We start from the raw sequence: 23,629 nt of genomic DNA, 5'->3' as shown, positions 1-23,629 counted from the left end.
TCAAAACCTGATGTCTGCTCTACCCAACAGGGTGCCTGCAGCGGTGGTGATCATGCTTCTCCCTCTGCCTGCCCACTGATGCTCCGTCTAGAAAAGCGCTGCGAGCCAACAGCCCTGTGGAGCACCAACATGGAAGGCAAGTGGTCACGGGCAGATGCCTACACCTTTGATGCAAAGGGCACGTTATGACTGAGGCTCACTTGGGCATCTGCTCAAGGGAGCACCTGATTTAACACTCCCTGACAAGCCCAGGGCCACTGTTCAGCCTAACTTCCAAAGGCATTTGCAGATTTTATGCCATCCCTGAAATGCCAGTGTTTATATCCAGCTGTACTAGAGCCTCATAAAAGCCCTTTCTTAGTTGGGGCTAACGGAGAGAAGAAGGGATGCACCCAGGTAATTGGGAGACAGGGGAATTTGTGGTGATTCTTTCTGTCTATCATTTTGTTTAGCCACGTTTCTATAATTTATGGAGTGAATGTTGTTTGCTCTCCTGGTGCACTTCCCTTCCAGGATTTAACGTTGTACACTCATGAGCTGCTTACACAACTTCCAGCAAGGGGGGAGGTCTGTATTATTTTAGATTTATGGATGGGCAAATGAGGGAACTCCCACAAGCCCAGGGAGGTGGAAGGGAAGAGCAGATGTTACGCTTTCTCTTAGTTTCTGACGTGTGGATCTCTCTGTCTCTCTCGCGGCGGTCATGCAAGCACATTTATCAAGCACAACATGCAGACTCTGCTACTCTCCCAAAATTTCTAATCCAAGTTACTGCATCCCCCCACAGCGCAACCGACCTCAGAAAGCAATTTTAATCTTTTCATTTCCCTCTTTTCTAAAAGCAGTATTTTATTTATTGCTTTACTTAGTACTACAGCAAGAGCAGCAGCAAAGCACGTAAATCAAGGATGATAGTCTACGTGCGGTGCTCTAAGTAGTAGTAATACTAATGGCCCTGGCACTAAAAAAAACCAACATTATCTAAGCTCATACTAAGCACAGGTCACACAGAGACCAAATTGTATCCCAAGAAAGCACAGTTTGCACACAGAGTTGTTCAGGAAAGCTTGGTGAAAACGTGCCAACTGCAAGGAGAAAACAGAATTCTCCTTGTTCGAATGGGTAGCACTCACCCAGGTGCTTCTTCATTTCGGTGTGGAATAAACAGCATATATGCCCCATGCTGTGTCCCCAGGGTGTGTGCACATTTCATCCTCTTTAACAGGGCTAACGCACCAAAATCCTTACAGATTTGAGTTTGAAAACTGTTCCTAATACTAGAAATAGCACAGTAAATTGACATTCAAATTTGACTGTGCTGCCAGTGGAGCTTCTTTTATGCACAGCGTGTTGTGTCCTGAAACACTTTCAGAAAGCGGGGAGAACATCTGCAGTTCTTATCAATTAATATTTCTGCAGCATGTCTACCTACCCCATGCTGAGTGTATGCAAAATGGTCCAAAAACGAGTCTACACCAACAAACAATCTCTAACCAGCAACCAGTCACCTACAGCCTGAGCCAGATTCAGTCCAGCCTGTCCTGCCCCTGCAGCTCCTGTGGGATCTTCGCTCCCTTGTGCTTGGCTTGGAGTGGCAGCACTGGGATGATGTCCTTTTGAGAGAGGAGAAACTCTGGGAAGTTGTCCACCCTTCATCTTCCACGTCACGTCAGGGACTGGAGGAGGAGAAATGTGTAGGTGGGAGGAAAGCAGAACACGGAAGCAGCTCAGAAGTGCTTGATTGCTTTTACAGCAGCCACCCTCTTGATGATCCCAGGATGTCCCCTGTGCTTGATGGGCCTCTCTGCCCCATCCTGGGATGAGTGCCAGCTCGGGGTGGTGTGTAACAGCCTCTCTTGCTCTTCTGAGTTGGAACCTGGAAGATGGCAAGCACAGGCCAGCCAGTCCCTGCTTCCAGCACAGTTATGAGTGGAGAAGTTTGGGGTCTCCTATCTTTTTGGTCCCTAATCAAAGAAACCTGCCCTGTATTTACCCATTTCAAAATTGTGCCATGACACTTGTCACAGCCTTTGGGGGGGATCGCACAAGTCTTGGCCCCCACTGTGACCCCCCTTGCCCATGACACAGGAGCTGGCTGGTGGCTGGCAGTGGAGATTCCTCCTCCTCGGACCACGCTGACGTGGTGGCACGGGGCTGGTGCTGCAGGAGTGAATCACCACCTCTGAGGAGTGGTGCTCCCCGGACAATGGCAGGCCTGGGAACCGCACGCAGCCACTCCTTACGCTAGACAAACTTTGAAAGGAAAAGCAAACTGAGTTTATTTGACTAAAGTGCTTAGCAAATCAGCACCTGTTTCTTGGAGGAAGAAAGGGGGAACGAGTTAATGTGCCAAATAGTTTTGAGATAAAGTGACTTTTAGCATTTTGACAGACCTTTACTATTGTTTCCTGGTTCCCTCCAGGCAGAAAGCTCCCCTCTCCAGTTAGCCCCAAAACCAACTTACACAGCTGTCTGGAAGTGGGATGCAATCTCCTAGATAAACTTCATCCTTGGGCTTTGATTTCTTTGAGATGAGCATGAACTTGCAGAGAAATTCTCCTTTTCATCCCGCTCTCTGGATAGAGTTTTGCTGGGTGTCATTCCACCTTTACTGCTCTCTGAATGTCCATCCTCAGGTCTTAAATTTGATCCACATACAGCCACAATTGTCAAGGAATAGCCCTGGAGTGGTTCTCCTGTTCGAGCAAACCCAATCAGGCATAGTTCTGGGACAGCTGCAAATAAATATTGTAGCATAATGCAAATGCAAATGCTTCTCCTCTTGCCAAAAGTTAAGAAGAGTTTCATCACCTCCGAGGACATACGACCTTGGATTTATCTGGGTTTAATAATACTGCACTTCAGAGCTGCTCATTACACAAGCTGTTAAGTGCGGACAATGAATGAAGCTCATTAGCAGTTTGATACAGACTAGATATGGTGGCAGACAAACCATGGCCATGGGGACAAAAGTGCATTTGAAGAAGATGACTCCTAAAACCAGCATGCTGGGATGATGGACACTACACTCTGGCCGTCCTGGTGTTCCTGGTTGTTGTATGTTCTGTCCCCTGCTGCCAAGCATGGCAAAGGAAAAGGTTTCCCACGTCTCTCGCTGACACTTCCTTAGAGCCCGTTCAGCCCCAGGTGCACAAAGCAACCTCTGCTCCCAGGCAGCCAGATGGCCAGCTGCAATCCAGTCACTCTTTAATTAACTTTGGGGTTTTTTTTTTTCCTCTGTGGGTTGTTTCTGGGAGAAAGGGAGCTGACAGCATGTTTGTTCACACGAGATTGATTTGGCCTGGCAGTTCCCTGGGTCTGTACTAAGCATTTTGAAGTGTCTTTGGGTTTTGTTGTCAGCGTAAAAGGGGTAGAACCTTGGAATCCAAGGGGATTTCTGGGATGTATCTAAAGAAGTTATGTAAGGATGAAGGTTTATTGCAACTCATATGCAGATGGGCACGCACACAAAACAAAGCTGATGGGGGCAAACTAATCTGAGGCCTTGGATACTGTGCATTGTTGAGCTGCTACAGGGGATAATTAACTTCAAACACAGCTACAACAAACACCACTGACCTGTAAGCAGCTCCTCTAAACCCTGCGGAGCTGTTTGAGTGTGTGGAGTCACACAACATACATAAAGCAGCTGTGGGATGGAAGGTTCAAGGTGTATCCCTGCACATCGGAGAAAATGCCAACCAGCAGGATCACCTCATCTGGATTAAAAAGCAGAAGGGTGTGAAGAATCTGCAGCTAAATTGTCCAGCTCTAAAACTAACAAGTAGAAAGAGAATAAAATATTGAAGTAGCAGATCAAAAGTAAGTTCGCTCTGCAATCCAGAGATGTGAATCAGCTTTCACACACAGCTTTCAAACTAGCTGTCCCCAGCAATCGAGCCGTGGCAGCACGTACGTCATATTCTACCAAGACACCAAGCATGGCAGCAAGTGCCACCTCCATCCTGCTGCAGAGGACAAAAGCATGGTCCTCTGAGGTCCAAAAGCAAGTAGAAGGGAAGGTGGGGAAGCTATACCAGCTCACTGAGTCTGAACACAGAGAGGGGAGAAAGGACTAGAGAGAAAGGAGGCGGCCACACAACAGAGGAAAAGGGATTATGGAGTATTTTCCCTTCGGAAGTAGCAAGACTGGAAGGGAGGAAGTGCTGAAGGAGAGGAGATGCATCAGAGGAAAGGAGAAGAGTAATTTTGAATCAGGATGGTCTTCAGAGTAAAGGATGAAACACACTTCCCCCATCTGCCACTGAAGGGAGGTCTCTCTAGATGGAGAACTTTTTAAAAATTACTTTGAGGCCCTGTTGCTTCTGATAGCAGAGCATTTTGCAAAGCAGGGCTTTGGGGCAAATGCCGTACATCTCACAGGCTGTAATTTCCCTGCAGAGATAAGAGAAGGGCGGAGCTGTTGCAAAAGCGTGCCTGGAAAATCACAGAGGTGCTCCCTGCTATTTTGCATCAGAGAGTGTTTTTTTAATTATTATTTGTTGATTCATATCCCAGATGAACAAGCAGAGTCCTCCCCCTGGTGGCAAGTTAAAAAAAAAAAAAAGTATCAATGATTTTTTACAGTCCTGTCAATCTAAGGCTATAAAATGAAGTAAGTAGCATCAGACAGGACCTATTTTTTATTAGGTGAACCAATACAGATGGGGGGAAAAAGACAATTTTGCAAAACACAAATCCTTTTCAGGACTTACATAGAATTATTTACTTTGAAGGCTAATACAACTAGAAAACAGTTTCCGAGTTCAATTTCATGGTTAATTTATTAGACAATTTATAAGAGAAGCAGAGGATAAAACCTGTAGAATAACTTTTAGTAGCTGTGCAGGGTAATTGTAATGCGCAATAATCTCATTATTTCCACTGAGTCCTTGTCTTTTAGTGCCCAATTGAGTTTTGGTGTCCAAGATCCCTTAAAGGCAGACTAGTTAAGAAAGTAAAATTCATTATACTACTGAACAGTAAAAACGGACTCAGTAGACAAGTTGTTTTTATTGTATACAATAATTTTCCCCAACTAATGTCCTCAGATAGCTCTTCAAAAATTATCTGTAGAAAATTATCTCTCTGTGTTTGTTATGTGAAGTGCCTTTTGGGCAGGATTTTTTCCTTTAGAAAACTCATTTGGTGGATGAGGTGTTGCTTTGGCTTCACTAAGGCTTTCGACACTGTCTCCCATAGCATCCTAAGACTTATCTGTAGAAAATTATCTCTCTGTGTTTGTTATGTGAAGTGCCTTTTGGGCAGGATTTTTTCCTTTAGAAAACTCATTTGGTGGATGAGGTGTTGCTTTGGCTTCACTAAGGCTTTCGACAATGTGTCCCATGCATCCTCAGGGACAAACTGATGAAGTACAACCTAAGCAAACGGGCAGTGAGGTGGATGGAAAACTGGCAGAACCACTGGGTTGAAAGGGGCTCCTCACTAGTGGAGCACCCCTGGGGTCAGTACTTTTAACATCTTTATTAATGACCTGGGTGAATGGACAAAGTCCACCCTCAGCAAACTGACGTATGATACAAAACTGAGGAGAGCAGTGGATACCCAGATGGTCGTGCTGCCACTCTGAAGGACCTCAACAGGCTGGAGAAATGGACACAGAGGGTCGTCAGGAAATTCAACAAAGGGAAAAACAAAGTCCTTCACCTGGGGAGGAATAACCTGTGCACCAGTACAGGCTGGGCACTGACAGCAACTTTGCAATAACCTGTGCACCAGTACAGGCTGGGCACTTTGCGGAGGAGAACGTGGAGCCTAGTTGGAGAACAAGTTGACCATGAGTGAGCAATGCGCCCATGTGGCAAAGGCAGCCAACAGCATCTGGGGATACGTTGCGAAAAGTGTTACCAGCAGGTCAAGAGAGGTGATTTTTTCCCCCCCTCTATTTTTCTTTTCAGTTCCAGTAGATAAACACTAGGTATTACCCTGCCCTCAACAGTATAGGTAGTATAAGAATGGCTGAATTGTAATTACATGGAAAACCAACTGTTATCTTTTAATTATAAAAAGGAGAAACCTCCTTTGGCTGTGACATTCAACTTTAATAACCACTGCACCATAAACAAAAATATATTCCCCCCCCCCTTAACAGCAGCAAGCTGTGCCCTTTACCACAAAACACTGTCTGCACGCTTATGTTTAAAAAGGTTTAATCGTTCACCCTGGTACAAAAATACAGTACAATGTGATGGCAAGGCATTCGCCAGAAGACATTCAAAGAATAAAAGGGGAACCCCCATAAAGCTTCAGCATAACCCACCCTCACTCAATGAAACAATCAAAAGGTGAGTGCACAAGGAAAAAGTTAAATTTCTGCCCAAAGGCATATAAAGATGAATCACACACAGTTTTACACAAAAATGTGTTTGCAGAGCTAATAATTTTGCATGCGACTTGGACATTCATGAAATTGATTCTACGTGGCTTAGTGGCAGAATTCATAATTTGGGAAGTCTAGAAAACACCTGGCCCAGGAACATGCCCCATTCGTAGGAATCCCCAGTAAAAGCAATGGGATCACACAACACCAGTGAGAAAAGAGGGATTCAACCCCAATTAAGCATTAAAATGCCAACTACTTCTAATTATTCCAATCACACTGTTTGTCCTCAAATGAACATTTTGCCCTGCACACCTCCCTTTTAACACCAAATATTAGTGGTTGCTCAAACACACAATCTGATGTGTTTGCACATCACCCAGTTGCAAATAACCATTACAGCACAAACTGCCAGGCAGAGGAGGAGATAACACTGTAACTGATGCATGTGTGTGAACTCCAAACAGGGTTTAACCTAACATTGTGGACAGAAGAATTATGTCCCTCCAGTGCATCTACATTCTTTGTCTGTTTAATCATTTCCTTTTAGAGTTTCGAAGTGATGGAAAAGCATCATTCAGTGCGTTCATTATAGTTCATCTCCCAGGTGTTTTTGTTTGAAAGCATCACCTGTTAGCTTCTCCTGGGCTTCCTTCATCCCTTGGACAACTGAAAGATTAGACAGAGAGACAGCAACTATTAATTTCAAGATGAAAACAGCAAGGTGTCCTGGTAATGAAAAGTGTTTTAAAATAACACAGTTACAGAATGTAGATCTACAAATTAACCCAAAAAAACCAAAAAAAACCCCAAAAAACCCAACCAAACAAACAAAACCCAAAAACCAAACAGAAACAGAAACAAACCAAAAACCAAACCAAACAGTCCTGTGCCCTTTTCCCAACTGTTTGTAGCTGGATCATGCGAATTGCATGATTTTCCATGCCACAACTGGAGACAAAGTTTAGGTCCTATGGACATTATAGTAGGTATTAAGGTGAATCATGATTTTGAACAGGGTTCCCCAAGGCATAAGAGCCACTCACTCACGTTGCATCTAACAGCTCCCAGTTATGCCGTAAAGGATCATCATTTTTCTCCACTCAAAAGTGAAGATGTGTCCCTCACTCAGGGCAGACCCAGAGTTTCATCTCACTAAAAACACACTTCAAACTACTTTGCACGTACCTTGATCAGCGTTGGTATAGAAATACTTGTAGCTGGGGTTTCCTTTCTCATTTATGATTTCTGGGTGAACTTTTCCACTGGGGTCTATGAAACAAGAAATCAAACAGGAAATTTTGGTGGTAACAATAAGAACACAGTCCTGTGAATGGATACAACAGCTGTGGATACCTTACCCATGAAAAGGATTCTGGGAATGTAACCTCCATCGGGACTAAAGGCTTCATCCTTTGGCTCTTCATCATCCTACCCAAGCAAGACAGAAGAGAGGGAACATGTTAGCAAGGTCACTAACAAAATACAGCACTCCTTTTAAAGAAACAAGCTATTGCCTTCAGATTCCATTTATCCTGAGTAATTTACATCTTGAACAGACACTAGGTAAGTGCATTATCTGCCACTCTTAAATGAAAGTTATACTTACCTAAACAAGTATAATTTGTGAAAAGTATTTTTTTCTGTTCTGTCAATTTGCATTAAACGTGTGGGAGGTGTCCCTGCTCATGGCAGGGGGTTTGGAACCAGATGATCTTTAAGGTCCCTTCCAACCCAAAGCATTCTACCATTCTATGGCAGAATGAATATAAATTCCTTTATCATGGCAACAGAATGACACGAGGTACTAATTGTTAAAGAGACAATGGCAGAGAGCCAGGTTTATAAACACAATTAAAATAACCAGACTGAAGAAATTGCTTTTTCAAACAATCAGCTACATCAATCAATCTTGCATACTTATTCAGGAGTGCATGATTTAGGATGTGCACAAAACAGGATGCAGCCACTTCAGTGGGATTCCAAATACTTAATTACTAGGCTGTAACATGGATACAAATCAGAGAGCAGCCTACCTCGAGGTTGACCATAACAAAATTATGGGCAAGTTCAGAGATCTCCTTGGATTCAGCAAACTTTGGCTTTAAAGCTGGGGAGGTGAAAAGAGATGTGTAAAGACAGTGGAAAAGATTTCAGGTTTCCAGATCAGCAGCAAAATCTCAACTTCATTCCTCCCTCTGGAGAGCTGGTACTTTTCAATAAGCAGTGAGTAAACAGAATATATGTATCAAACCATTGAAGCCAGGCTCAGAACAGGAGGTAATTGAAGCAATCCTTGCTGAGCAGCCATATGATGAACCCTGGCCAACAGACACACACGATCATATGGGCATCAATGGAACAAAAGCAAAAACCTTGGTGTAAATCAGCAGTTCTCACTCAACTAACTCATGCTTTAAACTTAGCTCTTATTTCAGCAAGCTCTAGTATCCCACTTACCTTTGCAAGCTCCACACCAAGACTTGTGGATGATAACCATAAGAGGCAAACCGCTAAAAAGAAAGAAGAGAAAGGAAATTGTCAAGGAAAGCTTACACAGACCACATTGTATTACACGTACATTTCAACAGTCATGATTTTTACAAAGGTTAAATGTAATGGAAAACAAGAGAGATGTAAAGAGATTCTGCTATGTTTTAAGGTTGTCTTGCAAAAAGTTTTCCCAGTCTTAAGATATGTATAATAATAATTTATTATAACTGCCAGCCAGTAACTGCTCTTGTAGAGGAAAAGACTTTCTCTTCAGAAGGTTTGCTCTTAATTAGTTTACATTTGCTCAGATACACAACCAGTCATGTTTTTTTACTGGAAGTGGTTAGTGACACCAGCTGCTTGAGATCTCAGGATGGATTTTCTTGGCTGCTTAAAGCAATCCCGTGGATGACAGTCACACATCCGCCCCTCTCCCCACTACAGTCTGTATGTTTGTCACCTTCTGTGACTAAGACCCTCCACTGGTCAATAACCAAACACAGTAACCTAGCAAACCTTCTGGTTACCACGCTGTTTTCCTATATGTTGGTCTGCTGAAATAAATCTGTGACAAATGTGACGAGTGCCAGGACTGATAAGAGGTTGGGGGGGAAGGGCTGTGTGGAACTGCAGCCTAAATAAAGTGCAATGCAAAAGGGCCAAAGTTATTCTTTATTATTCTCTCCCCAAATAATTCACTTGACCTCCACTACCTATACTACCTAGAGGTTAAGTTTCCATTGCCTGACGTATGTTTTATTTAATCCTGTTCTCCAGAAATCCCACCAGCATTTCACCCTCTGACCAAGTCAAGCTTACCAAGTTCAATTTCTCTAACCTCTTTTATGATATATTCAGGCTGCACCATGCAATTAGACAGAGGCCTTAAACACACTACAAATTCCTGTCGTTAGTACTGGTGATTCAATTAATCCACCACTTCACTGCTCCCAACTATTTTGCATCAATTTTACCTTTCTGACAAGAAAAGTGATAGAACTTCAGGTGACTGTTGTTGCTATTGAGCACAGCCAGGTAGTACAACACTTATTTACACACTTTCTGCATGCAGAAGTCCTTACTAACACCTTCATCCAAGAGTTGGACTGGTGAAACTGAATAGAGCAATAAACTAAGAAAGACTAAGAACAAGAATTGGGTATCTCATCCCTTTTCTTTTACCAAGAAATCCCATAAGCTATGGAAAGCTATCCAAGGAAAGTTGGTAATAATGATACAGCTTCTAGACCAGTAAGAACAGCCTCAAACTAGGTGAAGGAAAATAAGGAATCAAGAAAGACAGACAGAGAACACACTATATGGATACTTCTTTCACAATACACCAAGCAATGCAAACACACTATATGGATACTTCTTTCACAATAAGCCAAGTTTAAGCTTTCTGTTATTGTAAACTCTGTTACCATTTTGGGGGTTAAAAATGAAGTTAATTTCTCATAGAGAAATTACAAACATCTTTGCACATGGCAGAAACTAAATTAATTACTAGCAGCACTGAAGTACAAGTTTTTGTTTAGCTGTGGAGAGATACGAAAGGAAATTTCTACACAGCAGCATTCAGTTATGGCCTTCACAACCAGGAAAGGGTGGAGAGGAAGCAACTGACATTTAGAGTAGTTCAAACAAAAGTTTGCCATTAATAACTAACCAATATGTTATCATCTTTACATAGGACTCTGCAGTAAGAAGCCAGAATACACATTTCCCTTGTAAAGCTTGTATTGCATCAGGATCCTTTCCCTGATAATGGGTGAGCATCCTCTTTCTTGAGAAGTTGATTTAAGACTGGAAAACACACATCATCTTATAATCAAGGATCAGATCTTCATGCCAGAAGAACTGATAATGGGTGAGCATCCTCTTTCTTGAGGAGAAGTTGATTTTAGACTGGAAAACACACATCTTCTTATAATCAAGGAATTCATATCAGAAGAGCTCAATCACCTGTTAATCAGTACTGCAACACACTTTTTTTCTTTTAAAGTTAAGAGAAATTTTCAAAGCAGATTTTAAATGGAAGGGTTCACAGTCCTGAATTACCAACTCAGCCAGTGAGAACTCACAGAAGTTTTAGAGATACTGAATGTATTTTCTCAGCTTTATTCTTTTTACTTTGGTGGCGAAAATAAACTTATTTACATCAAAACATTTTTGTAGTCGTTTCTCAGTTCTGCAATGCATAAGTCCACCTAGCAGCCAGTATGTCAGATAAACAGCTACTGTAATTGAAATAACCCCTCCTGCCCCACTTTACCATTTCCTCCCAAGTAGCACTACACATACAATTAAAACCAAAAGCCGTAATTTATTAAAACGAGGAATGATTGAAATAACCCCTCCTGCCCCACTTTACTATTTCCTCCCAGGTAGCACTACACATACAATTAAAACAAAAAGCTGTAATTTATTAAAATGAGGAACGAAGCATCCCCTAGAAAGTGAAAAGTTTATATAAGCTACGTATGTTGTATAGCAAAGACTGAAATTAGTTGAAACTAAGTGCAAAACCAAGTTACCCATCACAGCTAGTACAGACTTACGGGAAAGCTTCACTCAGAACAGACACTGTCATTTTAGCTCACTTTTCCTATGAGAGCACTCATTCTTAGACAATGAAATGGTTTTAAAGTCATTTAATGATGACCTTGCAGAGAAAAGACATAACAAGTTACTTCAATAAAATAGTCCCACAGGTAAATGAAGACTTTACTTCATTTAAGGCACAGATTTTATTGTTAAACCTGAAACAGAGAGGTTTGAGTTTGCTAAGCCAGCACCCTTCTGTTGGTGGCGAAAATAAACTTATTTACATCAAAACATTTTTGTAGTCGTTTCTCAGTTCTGCAATGCATAAGTCCACCTAGCAGCCAGTATGTCAGATAAACAGCTACTGTAATTGAAATAACCCCTCCTGCCCCACTTTACCATTTCCTCCCAAGTAGCACTACACATACAATTAAAACCAAAAGCCGTAATTTATTAAAACGAGGAATGAAGCATCCCCTAGAAAGTGAAAAGTTTATATAAGCTACGTATGTTGTATAGCAAAGACTGAAATTAGTTGAAACTAAGTTACCCATCACAGCTAATACAGACTTATGGGAGAGCTTCACTCAGAACAGGCACTGTCATTTTAGCTCACTTTTCCTATGAGAGCACTCATTCTTAGACAATGAAATGGTTTTAAAGTCATTTAATGATGACCTTGCAGAGAAAAGACATAACAAGTTACTTCAATAAAATAGTCCCACAGGTAAATGAAGACTTTACTTCATTTAAGGCACAGATTTTATTGTTAAACCTGAAACAGAGAGGTTTGAGTTTGCTAAGCCAGCACCCTTCTGTCGCACAGAGTTTGCAAATCTATCTCCTGGGTTCAGTAGAATTTTTTTTTAACAGTCACACCCTAAAAATACAGCTTGTTCCAGTTCTGGACCTGAAGTCTCCTCTGCAGTTTGACATTAGCTGGAGAAAGCCTTGGAAAAACAATCTTCTTATTCAAGATATACACAAGCCAATGCGAAGGGGAAAAGTTTTCCCTACAGCCACCACCTTTTGGACTTTCATGTTGAGAGACTATTTGATCACTGGGGTTTAGGTCTCCACAGGAGGCTCCACTTGCTTGGGGATGCAACAGTAAAGATGCCAGCGGGGAGCATGCAGGGGTGGGGGCACAGCATCCCTGCAGGTGCTCTTAGCAATACCGCTTGCTCAGATGTTGCAGGGACGTGGTGTTCATCTTCCCAGGGCTGCTGTTGCCACACGAGTTGGACTTGATGATCCTTATGGGTGCCTTCCAACTTGAGATATCTTATGAGTCAGAGTTAGGTTGATGGTTGGACTAGATCATAGAATCATAGAATGGTTAGGGTTGGAAGGGACCTCAAAGATCATCTAGTTCCAACCCCCCTGCCATGGGCAAGGACACCTTCCACTGGAGCAGGTTGCTCAAGGCCACATCCAGCCTGGCCTTGAACACCTCCAGGGATGGGGCATCCACAACTTCCCTGGGCAACCTGTTCCAGTGCCTCACCACCCTCATAGTAAAAAATTTCTTCCTGATATCTAATCTGAATCTTTTTTCTTCCAATTTAAAACTGTTTCCCCTTGTCCTATCATTACACCTCCTGGCAAAGAGTCCCTCCCCAGCTCTCCTATAGGCCCCCTTCAGGTATTAAAAGGCTGCTATAAGGTCTCCCCGAAGCCTTCTCTTCTCCAGGCTGAACAATCCCAGCTCCCTCAGCCTGTCTTGATAGGAGAGGTGCTCCATCCCTCTGGTCATCTTCATGGCCCTCACGAAGAGGTGAGAGGTGGACTTAGATGATCTTTAAGGTCCCTTCCAACCTAGATGATTCTATGATTCTATGATTCCATGATCCGATCCATGACATGTGGGACCCAAGCTCCATGGGGTCTGTGGCTGGAAGGCATGTTCTTACTCTTGTGAATACATTGGGTCCGGACCATGGCGACCTGGTGCCAGGGTTCACTGGATGCTGCGGCTGAGGTACTGCAGGAACATGCTGGCCAACTGGGGCAAGTTTTCGTCGCTGGGCTGCATCTTGGTGTAGCTGATGAACTGCCTGCGCAGACGGCTCAGCTCGGCCATGCTCACCGGCCGGGTCAGCACCAGCCCTTCGGCCACGCCGGGGACGCGGACCGTCTCGCCGGGCTGAGCCCCGTCCCTCTGGGCGGCCATGACGGCGGCCAGCACCTCCTGGGTGACCCGGTCCAGGTGGTGGAGGAAGCCGCTGGACTGCAGGGGCTGGGCGCGGGTGGCGCGGTGCGGCGGCGGCGGGGCGCTCTGGAAGAGAGCGGCGCGGATGGCGGCCAGCGGCAGCGGCTCCTCCCCGCTCACCGTGAAGAGCGGCCGGTCCCAGCGGTTGTTGGGGTCGGGGGTTTCGAAGGGCGGCTCGTCGGGGCGGCCCGGGCCGCCGGCGCAGTGGAGGAGGCAGCGGGACGTGCCGGCCTGCCGGGCGGCGCAGTACAGCTCGTAGCGGATGCTCCGCAGCTCGTTACCCGCGTCCACGATCACCACGTCCCGCCGGCTCAGCCGCCGCTCCACCTCGGCCCGCAGCTCCCCCCGGCCGCCCTCCGCTTCGCCCACCACGTAGCCCTGCCTCTCCTCGCCGCCCAGCGCTTCCCGCAGCTCCGCCGCCCGCCGGCTCTTGCCGCTGCCCGGCCTCCCGCACAGCACCACCAGCGGCATCCTCCCCGCCGCCCCCGCCCCGCCGCCATGCTGACCCGGATGGCCACCGCCACTGCTTCCGACGGGGTCACTCGCCTCCCCACGCCCCCTGCGCCGTCGCCCGGGCAACCGCGGCCTGCGCCGGGGCCGCCATGGCGGGAGGGAGGGAGGCCCCGGCCCCCGCCGCAGCGGGACAAGGACACCGTCCTGTGGGGCTACCGTCCTGCGGCTGCCGCCGGGATCCAGGGACCCAAGGAGCTGTAGGAAGGCGGGGTCCCCCCCCGCGCCCACAGGGACCCCCCCCAAAACCAAGCGTCTCCAGCATCTCCGAGGGGTCCAGGTGTGATTTACAGAACTGAAATCGATTTAAAGCTTTGAAACTGCCCAGAGCGCTGGCGCTGACGCATCCCACTTGCTGCACAGCTGATAGTTCCAGATAACTCCTCATCTCCTGACCTAAGGTCAGGCCTACAACAAAAATCTGCTTTTTAGGTTTGCTCATCTTTTTTTGGTTTTGTTTGGTTTCTCCCAAAGCTGCAATTCATCGACACACAAATGCTGCTGAACTCAAACCGGTGAGCAGGTCAGAGACTAGATATTATTACATATTATAAATATTATATATTATTAGATATAGATATTCTAGTCAGATATTAGATATTAGTTTGATATTATTTGGATTCTAGTCAGATATTAGATATTAGTTTGATAGTATTTGAATATTAGAAAGAAATTCTTAATTATCACAATGGCGAGACACTGGAACAGGTTGCCCAGAGAAGCTGTGGCTGCCCCATCCCTGGAGGTGTTCAAGGCCAGGCTGGATGGGGCTTTGAGCAACCTGGTCTGGTGGGAGGTGTCCCTGCCCAGGGCAGGGGGTTGGAACTGGATGGTCTTTAAGGTCCCTTCCAACCCAAACCATTCTGTGATTCTACGAAAGCGGAGAATGTGCATTACAGCCATCCCTTGCTCCAGAGCTGTTTCTGAGCAGAAATGCTCACCCTGCCTAAACCTCAGAGCTTGCCCTCCATCCCTTCCTCCACCCTTCCCTCCATCCCGCCCTCCTCTGTCTCATTTTAAAGCTTCCTCTGCTTCACTGCCAAGTTATTGTACAATTACTCCTGCAAATACTGAAACCATCTATTTCTTTTGCACAGGCACATCAAATAAATGCTAAAATATCCCATTATAAAAACTTGTAAGACTTCTAAACTGTACCATCTGGGCTACTTTGGTGCCTACACTAGGGTGCGGAACTGGCCAGATGGATCAGTTTGAGAGCAGAATTCAATAAAACAGCAAACCTGGAAGGCATAATGAATTTCCGCTCATGTCAGCATTGCCAGATCTAGGTTATAAATTCAAATGTACAAGTAGAATTTATAAGCATCCGATTCTCCTTCTCACATTATAACAAGAAACAGAAGAAATACTGAGAAAAAAAATGTGTCAAAATGTCATTTTTTACCTTCTCATAGAGACAGTGTTATTTTTAGAGTTTAAGCTTAACCCAGAAAAGCTTCTACTTTACAGTAACAAAATATCTCACACTGAGACCTCATCTATACAGGCACATGGAATTTTAGGGAAGCTATTAGCACTGCTGAGGCCCCCCCCGTAGCCCTGCCTCTCCTCGCCGCCCAGCGCTTCCCGCAGCTCCGCCGCCCGCCGGCTCTTGCCGCTGCCCGGCCTCCCGCACAGCACCACCAGCGGCATCCTGCCCGCCGCGCCCGCCCCGCCGCCATGCTGACCCGGATGGCCACCGCCACTGCTTCCGACGGGGTCACTCGCCTCCCCACGCCCCCTGCGCCGTCGCCCGGGCAACCGCGGCCTGCGCCGGGGCCGCCATGGCGGGAGGGAGGGAGGCCCCGGCCCCCGCCGCAGCGGGACAAGGACACCGTCCTGTGGGGCTACCGTCCTGCGGCTGCCGCCGGGATCCAGGGACCCAAGGAGCTGTAGGAAGGCGGGGTCCCCCCCCGCGCCCACAGGGACCCCCCCCAAAACCAAGCGTCTCCAGCATCTCCGAGGGGTCCAGGTGTGATTTACAGAACTGAAATCGATTTAAAGCTTTGAAACTGCCCAGAGCGCTGGCGCTGACGCATCCCACTTGCTGCACAGCTGATAGTTCCAGATAACTCCTCATCTCCTGACCTAAGGTCAGGCCTACAACAAAAATCTGCTTTTTAGGTTTGCTCATCTTTTTTTGGTTTTGTTTGGTTTCTCCCAAAGCTGCAATTCATCGACACACAAATGCTGCTGAACTCAAACCGGTGAGCAGGTCAGAGACTAGATATTATTACATATTATAAATATTATATATTATTAGATATAGATATTCTAGTCAGATATTAGATATTAGTTTGATAGTATTTGAATATTAGAAAGAAATTCTTAATTATCACAATGGCGAGACACTGGAACAGGTTGCCCAGAGAAGCTGTGGCTGCCCCATCCCTGGAGGTGTTCAAGGCCAGGCTGGATGGGGCTTTGAGCAACCTGGTCTGGTGGGAGGTGTCCCTGCCCAGGGCAGGGGGTTGGAACTGGATGGTCTTTAAGGTCCCTTCCAACCCAAACCATTCTGTGATTCTACGAAAGCGGAGAATGTGCATTACAGCCATCCCTTGCTCCAGAGCTGTTTCTGAGCAGAAATGCTCACCCTGCCTAAACCTCAGAGCTTGCCCTCCATCCCTTCCTCCACCCTTCCCTCCATCCCGCCCTCCTCTGTCTCATTTTAAAGCTTCCTCTGCTTCACTGCCAAGTTATTGTACAATTACTCCTGCAAATACTGAAACCATCTATTTCTTTTGCACAGGCACATCAAATAAATGCTAAAATATCCCATTATAAAAACTTGTAAGACTTCTAAACTGTACCATCTGGGCTACTTTGGTGCCTACACTAGGGTGCGGAACTGGCCAGATGGATCAGTTTGAGAGCAGAATTCAATAAAACAGCAAACCTGGAAGGCATAATGAATTTCCGCTCATGTCAGCATTGCCAGATCTAGGTTATAAATTCAAATGTACAAGTAGAATTTATAAGCATCCGATTCTCCTTCTCACATTATAACAAGAAACAGAAGAAATACTGAGAAAAAAAATGTGTCAAAATGTCATTTTTTACCTTCTCATAGAGACAGTGTTATTTTTAGAGTTTAAGCTTAACCCAGAAAAGCTTCTACTTTACAGTAACAAAATAACTCATCTCACACTGAGACCTCATCTATACAGGCACATGGAATTTTAGGGAAGCTATTAGCACTGCTGAGTTCCAGGGGACTGAGTACTAATTAGACACGCGTTTGTGGGTTTGAGAGCAATTTCTTTCTTTACTGTGATAAACACTCAGTTATTCCCATTTTAAAGACATGCCAGGACTTCAATCATTCAATTAGACGGCAGTGATTAAACCTAGGTGGTGCCTCAGCAACATGAACAAAACTCTCTATTTTCTCTTTAATAAGCCACAGAGAGTTTCTCTATTTTCTCTTTAATAAGCCACAGAGAACTGAACAGTCTCCCAAACCACCTGCATGTTTGTTAATAATTACTATTTTCTGTGGTTAAATTGACACAGAACCTTTGTGAATGTTTTTAAAGACGGTTTGTTAATAATTACTATTTTCTGTGGTTAAATTGACGCAGAACCTTTGTGAATGTTTTTAAAGACATTTCTTTTCTGTATTTAAAACTAGCTGACATACCTGGCTGCTGCCTCTTTCTTCCCATCTTCTAGTGTTCTCCAATGAATATGATCTCCAAAACCTGCCAGAGAAAGGGTTTATAAATGCTGCATAATTCAACATGTCAATAACAGAGGAAAACAGTCCAACCCTTAAGAATATCTTCAACTCATTTCATATTCTTTTTTTAAAGCCAACCATAATCCCAGTCCTCAAAGACTTTGCAAATACTTACAACCTACACAGTTTTATGAGGAATCCCACTGAAATTAATTAACAAAACCATACCAAACTCATGAATATTTTAATTTATACGCAAACGGCACCAAAATCCCCCAAGCAGAGATTAAAATTGAAGGGCCTTCTGATTATTCCCCATTCTTTTTCAATCTGTGAACATTTATTAACTGATTAGTGACAAATTAAACATGTCAGCGTTTGGCTTCCTAAATCCCACTCAATTTGAACTGAAGCGAAACTGAAAAATTCCTAGGCCAACACACGATCACAAATTGCTCTAAAACTATTATGCTGAGCATTACTGCTGATGATAATACCATCGAAAAGAAAGAAAGAACGCCATTACACAGATTTCTGAATGTGTGTTTCTGTTACAGTGACTGAACGACACAGGAAATATTTTATCCCACACCCAGATAAGGAGTCTTGCTACGCCGGTTGAGATAAGAGCGAGTGAGCGTATGTTTAACAACTGCAAAGCAGGGACTGCCAGGTTTTTTGACCCTGTGGCCGACCCAGCACTACCACACATGGCAGAAAGCCACATGGAGAGCAGAGACAAAGGAGATCCAGGAACTCCCTTGGAAGAGCTCCTCTGCTCTCATTGCTCCTGTAACAGGGCTCTGCTGGGTGACCAAAGATCAGCTTCAGCTTGCCCCTTCCCAATGCTGAGGGTAGGGATTAGGCAGCAACCCCCAGGATACTGAGGGGGACACATTTCGGATGCTACGCAGGGGTCAGGAGCCACAGGCTGCCCAGTGCTGATGCAGGGGAAAATGGATGCTGCCTCCACCAGACAACTATGTCAAAGAAGTTGGAGAAAGCCAAGAACAGGGTCGGCAAAACCTCATGGCTCCTTAACTGAGCATCCGGGAGGTTTGTACAGTTGGCACAGTATTTGTATTACCTTATCTTCTTTCCTGATAGGAACAACTGTGAGCATACATGACGCAACACATCAAATATTTAGTCGTGGGGTTAGTAAGGTGGGGATGCCTTGTCCGTGCCCCATCACGCAGGCGTATGAGCTGCAGAAGCAGCTTCAGACACAAGGCTATGTTCATAACAGCTGGACGTAGCGGAGCAAAAACCAGTTGGGTTAGCAGAAGTCAGGTTTACTCAGAACATTGACACGTCAGCTATCTCATGCGAAGGCCAACATGTTAAAACAGGGAAAAAACCTTCTATTGACCTAGCGAGGAAGCGCTTTTTGAAAGCTTTTCTTATTCTAAAATGAAAGCTCACTTTGTGGTGAGCTTCGGTATGTTTGTAAAAGCACTGCACAATAGGTTACGGAGTGCTTCTTTTGAATGAAAGTCACCTGAGGAATTAACCGTGCCACGGAAGGGGAATGACCGGGATCCACACCACAAAGCTTGGCTGTCATTGACCAGATTGCCTTACTCCCAGTCCTGGAGAGGAGATTTATCCCTAAGACGGGCTAAAGCCACCACCTGGGGGGAAGCTCAGGCGCACCCTGACTGAACCGGGCTATTAGACATTGGCAATGACAGGAGGTGGCCGAGGAGAGCCAGAGGAGAGGGAAGGAGAAGAGAAGCCGAAGGAAGGGCTGTTCATGGCCCCCAGGAGCCAGCAGCAGAGGCCGGTGGAGGCCAGGCAGGGCTGTCAGGGCACTGAAGGGTCGTGTCCCTCCCCGCCAAGGCCTTGACCAGATAAAAGCGAAGCCCCTCGAAAGGGAAACTCCTCAGGGTTTAGCCGGCATAGAACCACCACAGCGAAGATGGCTTAAAGACCCCCCACATCTTTAAAGTCAAAGGGCAGCGCTAGGCCGACCGGCGCCCCCCCCACCCGCTCCGCGTCCCCCTTCCCGCCGCCCGCTGAGGGAACCGGCCCGGCCCCACCGCGAAAGCCGAGAGGAAAGCCCGAAGAAAACGTTTGCCTGACCCTTTCCGAGCCCTTCCGCGGCGGAGGCTGCGGAGGCCGCCAGCACCAGGCACAGGCAGAAGATGGAGGCTGCCGCGGGCTGAGCCTTCATGGCGGCGGCGCGGGTAGCAGCGGCGCTACGGGTAACGGCCCCTAAACCTCCGAAACGGGACCAGACCCGCTTAGGTGATTAGTTCTCTCTTTTTTTTTTTTATTCCTTTTTTTTCCTTTCCCCCCTTTTTAAAGCCCAGGAAGTGATGTGAGGCGGATGTGGGCGGTGCCGCCGCCCTCACCTCTCGGCCAGGAGGTGCCGGGGGAGGGAAGGAGGGAAGGAAGGGGCCTCTGTGGAGGTTTCTTTCCCCGGCCCCCTGAGGGGAGGATCAGCCGCTCTCCTCTCGGTCGGAGCAGCTCGGCTCCGCGCAGCAGCCGAGGCGTGCGGGGCAGGAGTCCCTCGGTCACACCAGGGTACCTCCCCTCCTCTCCCGCCCCGAACAAAACCGAGGGGAGCAGGCAGCGAGGCGGGGGATTTATTTTCTCTTCCCAAATAAACCCTCTTGTCCCGCTACTCTCGAGAGTTGCCCAGCCGGTTGGGAAGGTAAAACCGATGAAGGAGGGTTGGCCAAGGGGCAGAGCCGGGTAACACCTCTAGAGCCGCCGCCCGCCTCTGAGTTACTCATCCCTGGAGACTACAACTCCCAGCAGGCACCGCGCCTCACGTTCACGCCCCCCTCGCCTCTGTCCCCGCCTGCTATGCAAATACGGCTCCGCGGCGTAGCCAATCCGCGGGCGGGTTGGCGCCGTCACGTGGCGCGAAGCTTCCTTTCTCTGTGCGCCTCTCTTTCCTTCCTCGGCCGCCATCTTGTTCTCACCGCGTGTTGGGCTGCGGGGGATCCGCCGGGCTCAGGTGAGACCTTCCCTGCGGCCGCCGGCGCCGCTGCCCCGGCACGACCCACCTCCCTTCCCTTGCCGCCTCACGGGGCGGTGGGACGCTGCGGCAGCTCGGCGCCGTTCTGTCCCGTCCCCATCCGCCGCGCTGGGCCGCGGCGGGGCCGCGGGCGCCAGCCGTCCCCTTCAGGGCGGAGGGGGGAGCGAGGCCGTGCGGCGGGAGGCGGTGTGGCGGGGTCTGCCGCTCCCTGGCTCCGGTGACCCGTGGATCTACCCCGGGGCCGCGGTGCACCCGGGCGGGAGGGGATGCCCTGGCTCCCGAGGGACGGGGCCTTGATCCCCTCCGGCTCCCCGTGGTTTGGGGGCGGCCGGCGAGCCGCCCTGCCTGCCCCGGTCCCTTCTGCCGCCTCCCCGGCGGGGTCCCTCTCCCTGCGGGGACCGTCCCGGCGGTGCCGGGGCCTCGCTGGGTCCCCGCTCGGCCGCGGGAGCCTCCTCTGCCCCTCCCCGTCGCTTCCCCAGCACCATCCACTTGCAGAGAGGGTCTCCCCTTTATTCCCGGGGGTCCCCGGTGATTTCTTGGGGCAGAGCAGAGAAACGCCTTCCTTGCCTTGGAAGGTTTGAGGTGTTTTTCCACCCATTGCAGAATTTCAGGTTTTCCAGCCTTTACAGGAACCACCTGACCAGTTGGAGAAGCCACTTAACTTCCCAGTCGTTGAATGAGTAGCTGCCAGGGGTTCATGTAAGAGATCTGCCAAGACACGAACTCACTGAGTTTGGAACTGGCTTACTAGTTAAAAGTACTAGACATTCATTATTTTGAAATAGAACTTAAAGTACTGTAGTGATGAGCCTCTCCATGGGCTCTCTTAAAGCTGTTTCCCTAGAAGCCCTTGTGCTATATGTGCTGGTTTGGGTTCTATTCCTAGTCAGTGGAAATTCACAGTTAGTACCTCAGACTGATGCAAAATGAAATGTTCTGCTGTTTTGCCTCATCATGGTACAGACACTTTGGCTAAACAGACCTCTGATGGGCCACTTGGTGTTATTTAAAGTGGTGTGGCTTTAAAGCTTTTTGTTCACGTGTATCTGTTTGATGCAAGTTTCCTGTAAGTTTAAAAACCTACCGCAGCTTAGAGTACTTTTAAAATGGAGTGTGGTGGAATTTTTCATAGTATTTTGATAGTTAACTTGCATTTGTATCCCATTCTGATTCTTTAGACGCAGCACTATGAACCAAGAAAAACTGGCCAAGCTTCAAGCGCAGGTCCGAATAGGAGGAAAGGTAAGAAAACCATCACAGGCGCGTTGTTTCCTGTATTTTACAAGTTTAAGGAGAAACATCTCTGAAATTAATTTTTTCAAAACATAGGCTTTACTTCACAGGAGGGAGGAAAAGAGTACATATGTTTGAAGCCTGAAAAATATGTTTTTGGTTTTTTTTGTTTGATCTGCTACCTGAAATGCAGTTTTATTTCAGTTCATGGCTGCTGGATGAGTAGTTTCCACAGCGTGTAAGCTTTCTTGTTAATTCAGTGACTTGTTGTGACCTGTGAAGGCTCAAGCTAAGCTTACCTGTTGATTGTTCCAGTTCTGCCTTTCTCTTCTCCTTGTTGGGCAGTTCTTTCCTTTGTACCAGCTCCAGGGCTTGTGTCACTCTGCACTGAGCTGTTTCTTTTTTCTGAGCCAGCAGGTAGCTAATATGAGCAAAAAAAGGATCAAATAGTTTGTTCAGTGTGGGTGTTCATCTCCTAACCATGGGCGGGGTTGTACAAAAAAATTTGCAGAGTCAGAATTCCAAAATTACTGTCTGTGGAACAGTTTGTTAATTACTTGGTTACGAAAGTGTGACCTTTTTAAATCACTGTATTTGTGCTTCATCTTGGGAAAAATAAAAGTTCTTGGGGAAACTTTTTATATATTGCCTAACAGTAAATAGTATTTTTGTAATCTAGCTTCTGTGAAGGGAAAAACACTGCTGCTGTTCAGTGTCCTTTTGGTCTTTTACACTTAAATAAAACCTTAAAATTGAGACCAACAGTTAAAGCTGGATGTGAAGAGAAATTGAAAAGCGTTTTTAACTACAGAGCTTTCTTATAGCTTATAAATAGGTTGCACAGAATGTGATACAACTTTCAAAAATTAAAGTGTTGAGATATGGAGAATAGCTGATGATTGTGTCTTGATTCTTTTCCAGGGAACAGCTCGCAGAAAGAAGAAGGTGGTGCACAGAACAGCTACAGCTGATGACAAAAAACTTCAGAGTTCTCTCAAAAAACTGGCAGTAAATAACATTGCTGGAATTGAAGAGGTACGGTGATAAAATAAGCCTTCCCTGTTTGAAATCAAATTTACTTTGGTGTTTTGGTGCTGGTTGGTGGTTGTTTGTTTTCTTTTTTTAAAGACAGCTTTGTCTTTATCCCTCAAAGAATTACAGGTCTGGTTACTGATAGGTGAAGTTATTTGATGTTGCCTCATTTACATGAATGCATAGATACCTAGAGAAAGAAGGGAGAAGGTTCTGCTGGTGATAGGGATTGTAGAAGGTAGTAAGCCATCATGTATGTGTCTTGCATGCATTGCAAAACAAAACTTCTCTTGATTCTTCATGAATTTGATTACTTCCTTTAAAGAGAAGAGCAGTAAATGCACATTACTGTGCAGGTACATCTAAAGCAAGGGTTGTGTGGTGCAGAATAGAAAGAAAAATTATAAAAATACCTGGAGTAAGGACTTACAAGTGTGTATTACCAGAATTAGGTCCTTTTACTCCATGAAAATTACCAGATTTGTTTGTGGTAGTGTTGTGGTTTAACCCCAGCCATGGTCTTAGTTGATATGTGACCTTTCACTTACCTCCCCTCCTTCCTGCCCCCAGAAGGGTGGGGAGAAGATGGGG

The 23,629-nt window shown here is 46.3% G+C and overlaps 3 protein-coding genes across 3 annotated transcripts; 1 reads left to right on the top strand and 2 right to left on the bottom strand.

The window, feature by feature from the left end:
* Positions 1–6,153: 6,153 nt before the first annotated feature.
* TXNDC12 (thioredoxin domain containing 12 (endoplasmic reticulum)) lies at positions 6,154–20,117 on the bottom strand. Its single transcript, XM_014939401.1, has 7 exons — positions 19,870–20,117; positions 17,746–17,806; positions 8,801–8,853; positions 8,377–8,450; positions 7,702–7,771; positions 7,529–7,612; positions 6,154–7,009 (listed from the first exon to the last, which is right to left on the bottom strand). Exons 1-7 carry the CDS (start codon positions 19,958–19,960, stop codon positions 6,930–6,932), a joined length of 513 nt encoding a protein of 170 aa, XP_014794887.1. The 5' UTR covers positions 19,961–20,117; the 3' UTR covers positions 6,154–6,929.
* On the bottom strand, positions 13,025–14,063 carry KTI12 (KTI12 chromatin associated homolog). Its single transcript, XM_014939400.1, has one exon. The coding sequence runs from the start codon at positions 14,061–14,063 to the stop codon at positions 13,341–13,343; it is 723 nt and encodes a 240-aa protein (XP_014794886.1). The 3' UTR covers positions 13,025–13,340.
* Positions 20,118–20,653: 536 nt separating the features above from the next.
* LOC106886401 (transcription factor BTF3 homolog 4-like) lies at positions 20,654–23,050 on the top strand. Its single transcript, XM_014939323.1, has 3 exons — positions 20,654–20,752; positions 21,952–22,015; positions 22,928–23,050. Exons 2-3 carry the CDS (start codon positions 21,962–21,964, stop codon positions 23,048–23,050), a joined length of 177 nt encoding a protein of 58 aa, XP_014794809.1. The 5' UTR covers positions 20,654–20,752; positions 21,952–21,961.
* Positions 23,051–23,629: the final 579 nt, after the last annotated feature.

This window comes from Calidris pugnax, unplaced genomic scaffold (genome assembly GCF_001431845.1).
Source record: "Calidris pugnax isolate Ruff unplaced genomic scaffold, ASM143184v1 scaffold18, whole genome shotgun sequence".
NCBI classification, from domain to species: Eukaryota; Metazoa; Chordata; class Aves; order Charadriiformes; family Scolopacidae; genus Calidris; species Calidris pugnax.
Note: the sequence above shows the minus strand (reverse complement) of the source record. Positions and strands in the feature narration are given on the sequence as shown.